General features: G+C 40.2%; 1 protein-coding gene across 1 annotated transcript in view; it reads right to left on the reverse strand.

Annotated features, from left to right (window-relative positions):
* The window catches only part of FBN2 (fibrillin 2), a 223808-nt gene that overhangs the window by 160942 nt on the left and 54524 nt on the right, over window positions 1-8342 (reverse strand). The window contains exon 6 of the mRNA XM_010846349.1: window positions 4331-4528. Within this exon, the coding sequence (XP_010844651.1) occupies window positions 4331-4528 (198 nt within the window). The remainder of the gene's footprint in view (window positions 1-4330; window positions 4529-8342) is intronic.

Below are 8342 nucleotides of genomic sequence, written 5' to 3' on the forward strand. Positions count from 1 at the left end.
AAAGGTCTGTCTAGTCAAGGCTATGGTTTTTCCAGTGGTCATATATGGATGTGAGAGTTGGACTGTGAAGAAAGCTGAGCACTGAAGAACTGATGCTTTTGAACTGTGGTGTCGGAGAAGACTCCAGAGAGTCTCTTGGACTGCAAGGAGATCCAACCAGTCCATTCTGAAGGAGATCAGCCCTGGGATTTCTTTGGAAGGAATGATGCTAAAGCTGAAACTCCAGTACTTTGGCCACCTCATGCGAAGAGTTGACTCATTGGAAAAGACTCTGAGGCTGGGAGGAATTGGGGGCAGGAGAGAAAAGGGACGACAGAGGATGAGATGGCTGGATGGCATCACTGACTCGATGGATGTGAGTCTGAGTGAACTCCGGGAGTTGGTGATGGACAGGGAGGCCTGGCGTGCTGCGATTCATGGGGTTGCAAAGAGTCGGATACGACTGACAGACTGAACTGAACTGAACTGATATATTAATAGCATAGTATATATTCTGGAGAAAAAAATGTTGCTTTATCAGGAACTCTATATAATCATACCATTAGTCATATCAATGATTTAGAATTTTATTATCCACAGTAAACAACAGATTAAAAATTATATTTAACTTGATTTTCATGTTTGTTGTGGTTGGTACTAATCCAAGAGACAAAACATTCACAAAACCATTCTAAGGCCACAGCTGGCAAGGCTTTTACATGCAATTAAATATAAAGCTGATAATTTGTTGGGTTATATGGTCACCCTTGGGGCTTCCTAGGTGGCAGAATGGTAAAGAATCCGCCTGTCAATACAGGAGACCCAAGAGATGCAGGTTTAATTCCTGGATTGGGAAGATTCCCTGGAGGAGGAAATGGCAAAACCACTGCGAGATCTCATGGACAGAGAAGCTTGGCGGGCTACAGTCCATGGGGTTGCAAGAAAGTCAGAGAGGACTTAAAGAGTAAACAACAACAACAGGGTCATCCCTTGGGTATCCCTATAGTTCTGATTCGAAAAGAGTTCAGATGCAGACCATTTTTAAAACTACGTTTTATAAAACTACAAAACTAAGAAAAATCTTTGGAGGCCACTGTCAGAAATATACTTACCAAATTATGCAGAGCACTCAGATTTTATAATTTGATGGATTGAGGTTATGTACAGGTCCTGAATCTACCAATTCTCATCTGGGGTTTGGACAGACAGTGGCCTGGCTTTCCGCAATATACCATTTACATGGGCTGGATAAACAACCTCTGACACTGGTTCAGTTCAGTCGCTCAGTCATGTCCAACTCTTTGTGATCCCATGAACCACAGCACGCCAGGCTTCCCTGTCCATCACCAACTCCCAGAGTCCACCCAAACCCATGTCCATTGAGTCGGTGATGCCATCCAACCATCTTGTCCTCTGTCATCACCTTCTCCTCCTGCCCTCAATCTTTCCCAGCATCTGGATATTTTCAAATGAGTCAGCTCTTAGCATCAGGTGGCCAATGTATTGGAGTTTCAGCTTCAACATCAGTCTTACCAATGAACACTCTCTCCTTCAGGATGGACTGGTTGGATCTCCTTTTAGTCCAAGGGACTCTCAAGAGTCTTCTCCAACACCACAGTTAAAAAGCATCAATTCTTCAGCACTCGGCTTTCTTCACAGTCCAACTCTCACATCCATACATGACCACTGGAAAAACCATAGCCTCGACTAGACAGATCTTTGCTGGCAAAGTAATGTTTCTGCTTTTTAATATGCTATCTAGGTTGGTCATAACTTTCCTTCCAAGGAATAAGTGTCTATTAATTTCATGGCTGCAATCACCATCTTCAGTGATTTTGGAGCCCAGAAAAATATAGTCAGCCACTGTTTCCACTGTTTCCCCATCTATTTGCCACGAAGTGATGGGACTGGATGCCATGATCTTAGTTTTCTGAATATTGAGCTTTAAGCCAACTTTTTCACTCTCCTCTTTCATAAAGAGGCTCTTTAGTTCTTCTTCACTTTCTGCCATAAGGGTGGTGTCATCTGCATATTGAGGTTATTGATATTTCTCCTGGCAATCTTGATCCCAGCTTGTGCTTCCTCCAGGCCAGCGTTTCTGATGATGTACTCTGCATAGAAGTTAAATAAGCAGGGTGACAATATACAGCCTTGATGTACTCCTTTTCCTATTTGGAACCAGTCTGTTGTTCCATGTCCAGTTCTAACTGTTGCTTCCTGACCTGCATACAGATTTCTCAAGAGGCAGATCAGGTGGTCTGGTATTACCATCTCTTTTAGAATTTTTCACAGTTTATTGTGATCCACACATCAAAAGCTATGGCATAGTCAATAAAGTAGAAATAGATGTTTATCTGGAACTCTTGCTTTTTCGATGATCCAGCGGATGTTGGCAATTTGATCTCTGGGTCCTCTGCCTTTTCTAAAACCAGCTTGAACATCTGCAAGTTCATGCTTCACGTACTGCTGAAGCCTGGCTTGGAGAATTTTGAGCATTACTTTACTAGCGTGTGAGATGAGTGCAATTGTGCGGTAGTTTGAGCATTCTTTGGCATTGCCTTTCTTTGGGATTGGAATGAAAACTGACCTTTTCCAGTCCTGTGGCCACTGCTGAGTTTTCCAAATTTGCTGGCATATTGAGTGCAGCACTTTCACAGCATCATCTTTCAGGATTTGAAATAGCTCAACTGGGATTCCATCACCTCCACTAGCTTTGTTCATAATGATGCTTCCTAAGGCCCACTTGACTTCACATTCCAGGATGTCTGGCTCTAGGTGAGTAATCACACCATTGTGGTTATCTGGGTCATGAAGATCTTTTTTGTATAGTACTTCTGTGTATTCTTGCCACTTCTTCTTAATATCTTGTGCTCCTGTTAGCTCCATACCATTTCTGTCCTTTATTGTACCTATCTTTGCAGGAAATGTTCCCTTGGTATCTCTGATTTTCTTGAAGAGATCTCTAGTCTTTCCCATTCTATTGTTTTCTTCTATTTCTTTGCATTGATCACTGAGGAAGGTTTTCTTATGTCTCCTTGCTATTCTTTGGAACTCTGCATTCAAATGGGTATATCTCTCCCTTTTCTCCTTTGCTTTTTGCTTCCCTTCTTTTCACAGCTATTTGTAAGGCCTCCTCAGACAGCCATTTTGCTTTTTGCATTTCTTTTTCTTAGGGATGGTATTGATTCCTGTCTCCTGTACAATGTCACGAGCCTCCATCCATAGTTCATCAGGCACTCTGTCTGTCAGATCTAGTCCCTTAAATCTATTTCTCACTTTGATTTAGGTCATACCTGAATGGTCTAGTGGTTTTCTCCACTTTCTTCAATTTCAGTCTGAATTTGGCAATAAGGAGTTCATGATCTGAGCCACAGTCAGGCCCCGGTCTTGTTTTTGCTGACTGTATAAAGCATATCCATCTTTGGCTGCTGACACTGGTTACTAACATCAATTTGAAAGATTTCACATCTGACTTTGTATATGATTTAATTGTAACAAAGTTTAACTAACTCCCATGTGTAATAATGAATAACATCATTTCTCTGAATAATACAAAAGTACTTTCCACTTTCCTTTCACCCTACTACTGCTTGAAAGCTCATCACAGCACCCTGTTCTAAGCTTTAAAAATGCACTTAATCCATATATCAGAGAAGTTGTTAAGAAGACTAAGAATCACGTTGGCTGAAAATTAATTAATTATTCAGTAAGTATATGACAATTTCTACTATTTGGGTTAAAGTTGATAGTTGTAGCATCCTCAGGGCCTGGATCTAGCCCTCATACATATATGTAAGGATGTGGTTGGGAAGATTGCCTGGAGACAAGATTGTAACCGACTGATTAATAAGCTCAGAAGTAACTGCAGTCACGGTTGGGGTTACTGCTTTGTCTCTGAAGACACTGTTGATAATCTCAGATGGCTCACTTTTTCCCTGTCACTTGAGTTCAGGTTCTCATATCTTTAATGAGATGGGAAAGACAGAAAAAATGTGTCCCCCAGATATTTACATATGCATAGTTTGAGGGGCTGTAGTAGGGAATGTGTAACGCCATCTGGATAAAGACATGGAATGGCTTCTCTTCTGATTCTCTTAAATGTTTTTTAAATTTCCCCCAATTTTTCATATCCCTCTTCTCCCTCTCTGTCAGTTAACAATAATTTGCTAAGTGGCCAGAAGATAAGCCATCTGTAGCCAAGCCCCTCATCATCAGAGATGATAGGGCCCCTCTGGGAAACAGCTTTGGGTTAAAGGCTCCCATCCACCGTGGCAGATCCCCATAGTGCAGTGAAAGGAGCCCAGACAACTGGGTGGATGACTCGGTGCACACGGGCTGAAGGCTCACTCACCTTGGCAAGCTCCAGTGCGTATGTTGGGGATGAAGCCCCGTCGGCAGGGCTGAGGCTGGGCTGGGCACATCTCGCAGGGGTGACCCCAGGCCCGCCCAGTGGTGGCGCAGCACAGAGTCTTTGTACACACGATGCCTGTGAGCTGCCCCTGGCACATCTGGTTGTTGACCTGAGTGAAACACGGACCTGTCCTGTAATCTGGAATGTGAAAGAAGGCAGAGAGACAGGTTTTATAGCCATGCACCAATCTCAAAACCAGCACCTCCAAATTCATAAAACAAGAGACTTTCTTCCCATCAAAATGCTGAATGACAAAGGGCCAGAGAATTCTATCATGAAAACTCAGCATTTGCCGATAATGAGAAGTGCCTTACAAAACTTCAATGTATTCTACCCTAGACATTGTAAATAGGTGGCTCAAGGGCTGTGTCTGGGACACAGATGTGTTTTCTTGGCCCGTCTAATGTTTTAAAATGAGTAGCCAACATTGTAAATTGGGAAATTTCACATGAAATTTGTACTTCTGGCTTTTCTTAAAAAGCTGGATGTCCTGGCCATGCTAGGTCTGTCACGTTGCATGGCGGTGGTGAAGAGTCCCTTCTGTGACACCACAGCCCAGCCACCCAGCCCTCTCCACTCACTGGGCTTCCCCACCTGTGCCCTGAGGGCACCTGCTTTAATGACTCCTCTGTACCTGTCAATATTCTGAAGTCCCGAGAAAAGTTCAGAAAATCAAAACAGAACCAATGACGACACACCCTGCCATACCGCATATATATGTATATTTAGGCGGTCTAGATTGATTATAATCATTTAGTACTAACAGTTTGGTTTTTGTTTCCTTGTCAGCCTGTTCAGTTCTCTGTGTAGCTCACCTAGAAAGATGGTACTAATGAGGCCCATGATCATGGGTTCTTTCCAAGTTAATATTATATGATCTCTGATTTCTAGAAGATGCTTGTACCATTGTCCAGCTCTGTTACATGATAATAAAAACTTCAGCAAATGTATGTCACATATGATCTATAGGCAGGCTCTTCTATGCATATTAAGAATAGTCTATGATGGCCCTTGCATCTCAAAGTGGTTCATGGGCCCAGCAACACATGCATCACTCGAGAACTGGTTAGAGATAAACTCAGCTGTCATCCCAGACTCACTGAACTAGAATATGCATTTCCCAAGATATTTAGGAGATCCACTGTTGATATTGTTTTAATCGCTCAGCTGTGTCTGACTCTTTGCTACCCCATGGACTGATAGCCCATCAGGCTCCTTTGTCCGTGGGGATTCTCCAGGCAAGAATACCGGAGTGGGTTGCCATTCCCTCCTTCAGGGAATCTTCATGGCCCAGGGATTGAACCCATGTCTCCCGCATTGGCAGGTAAATTCTTTACCACTGAGTCACCTAGGAGATTCACAGTCACCTTAAAGTTTAAGAAGGACTGATCTAGACTATAAGCAACTTGAAAGCTGGGCATTTCTATCTTTCCATGCTATAATGACCTTATAAGATGATTAGTACATATATACATACACATACATAAATATGTATTATTTTAAGCAGAGCTGAACCATTCAGTTCAGTTCAGTTCAGTCGCTCAGTCATGTCTGACTCTTTGCGACCCCATAAATTGCAGCATGCCATCACCAACTCCCGGAGTTCACTCAAACTCACGTCCATCGAGTCAGTGATGCCATCCAGCCATCTCATCCTCTGTCGTCCCCTTCTCCTCCTGCCCCCAATCCCTCTCAGCATCAGAGTCTTTTCCAATGAGTCAACTCTTCGCATGAGGTGGCCAAAGTATTGGAGTTTCAGCTTTAGCATCAGTCCTTCCAATGAACACCCAGGACTGATCTCCTTTAGGATGGACTGGTTGGACCTCCTTGTAGTCCAAGGGACTCTCAAGAGTCTTCTCCAACACCACAGTTCATTAATAAGCTTTTAATTTATTGCTTGTACTTTGAAAGACACAAGAAATCACAGAAGCATCAGTCTCCTAAAGACTGACCAGTTAAATGACTAACATTTACAGAATTACAACAAAATATGCAAAAAAGTTTTCCCCTCCTTTCAACAAAGGTTGTACGCATACAGTTTATTAACTCTTGGGAATGTAAGGTGATATTCAGGATTTCCTGATAAGCCTTTATGCAAATAACCTAATTCTATGTGAAGGGGAAAGCCAGACAAGTTTATTTCAGATTTTTGTAAAAACAAAACAACGTTACATTCAGTGGAAAAATAGTCAATAATTTTGGTAACATTTTTATGAAAAACTGCTCCTGGGGGGGGAAAGAAATCAAACTTGGGCCTAATTTAACATTTGAAATGCTAAACTAGAACAACTTAGATGTCATCTGAATCCTGTAACATGACAAAAATACAACTTAAAGTCGCAAAAAAATTCTGTTTTTTAATGAAGAATAAGGCTTTGTCAGAGAAAAAAAAAAACATTTTAAAAGTTCAATACAAAGGAAACAAACTCCAAAATAGGTAACCTTTGTAGCAAGTTGGTTTAACATTCTGTTACTCTGCAGCTGAACTTCAACAAAAATAGCTCATTTTAATCCCTTACATAAGAACAACAGATGTGCTGGCTACAAATCACGTTTTTGAAGAAGACAATCTTTGTATTATACTTGTAGATATGTCAACCTTGTACATGCTCCCTCCCCACATCACACATTGCTAGGTTGTAAATTTTTTAAACATACTCTATTATCCTTCAGACAACACATTATTTTCCCCTTTTAAATAAATATCAGACTTATGATAAACTATATCCAGTCCTGAACAAGTAGGGGAAAGTCCATTCTTCACCAAAAATCTAACACACTTACTTTTTGATAGATTCACTCATATATACCTATGTTCACATTCTGTACACTTTTAGGATTCCCACAGAGAAGCCTGAATAGAGTCCTAATTTCATTCTTAAGTAAATCAATTTGTCAAAAATTCTTTTCTTCAAACTACAACACCTTCTTAAAATTATGTCCTTTTAGCTCTTTTTGGAGAAGAGGACTATCTAGACAAGAACATCCTCTGCAAAGAACCTTTCCAGGTGAAGCTCTAAATAATCAATCCCAGACCCCCCTTTCCAGGAACAGAGTTAACCATTCCTTATTTCTTTTGCTTGTATTTCCCTTCTTTAAGACTGCACTGAATCTACTTTCTTATCTGGTTACATTTTGCTTTCAAACTTACAATGTACCCTACTTATTCCAGAAATACTAATAAGTACAATGTGAACAAATATTAGATATTGAAAAGAGATTTAAATTTCCTGATCAGATTAAAAACATTCTGTCCCAGACTTTACTAGCATTTTAACTATGGTTAAAGAGTACTGAGAGGCCTTAATTAAATGTTATGACTGGCTATACATTTCATCACAGTTTCACTCTGGGTAAAATGTTACTGTATACTATGCTAACCATTCATAGAGAAGGTCAGAGGTGCAGTGCATTAACAAAGGACAAAATGGAGCAAGCTGCTTAACAACTGGTATGCTGGACTCAGTGAGCTGTAAATAGATATTTTCCTCATTACCATGTGATGAAGAGAATTGTAAAGAAATTAACCTCCAATTAAAATAAATTTATATTTTAAAAGAAATAAAAATAAAATTTAAAAAAATAAAAAAAGTTATCCTGTGAAACATAAACATTGCTATTTTGATTCTCTAATATAATTCCACTTTTATTCATATTAAAGAATTGGTACAATTAGCGAACTCATCAAAAATTAAATTCCTTTAAGTTTAACTTACACAGCATGTATTCACCCATCTTACATGAAAGATTCAATAATTTTCCATAAATTTTATTAAATTGTGCAACCATCACCATAACCCAATTTTAGAACACTTGCATTATTCCAAGAAGATTCCTCGTGCTCATCCTCAGGCTCTGTCAACTACTGATCTTTCTGTCACTCACTATAAAGTTGCCTTTTCTGGAAAATTCACAGAAACGAAGTCAAATAGTATGTGAATTTTTTTTTTTA

This window comes from Bison bison, unplaced genomic scaffold (genome assembly GCF_000754665.1).
Source record: "Bison bison bison isolate TAMUID 2011002044 unplaced genomic scaffold, Bison_UMD1.0 scf7180017864235, whole genome shotgun sequence".
Lineage (NCBI taxonomy): Eukaryota > Metazoa > Chordata > Mammalia > Artiodactyla > Bovidae > Bison > Bison bison.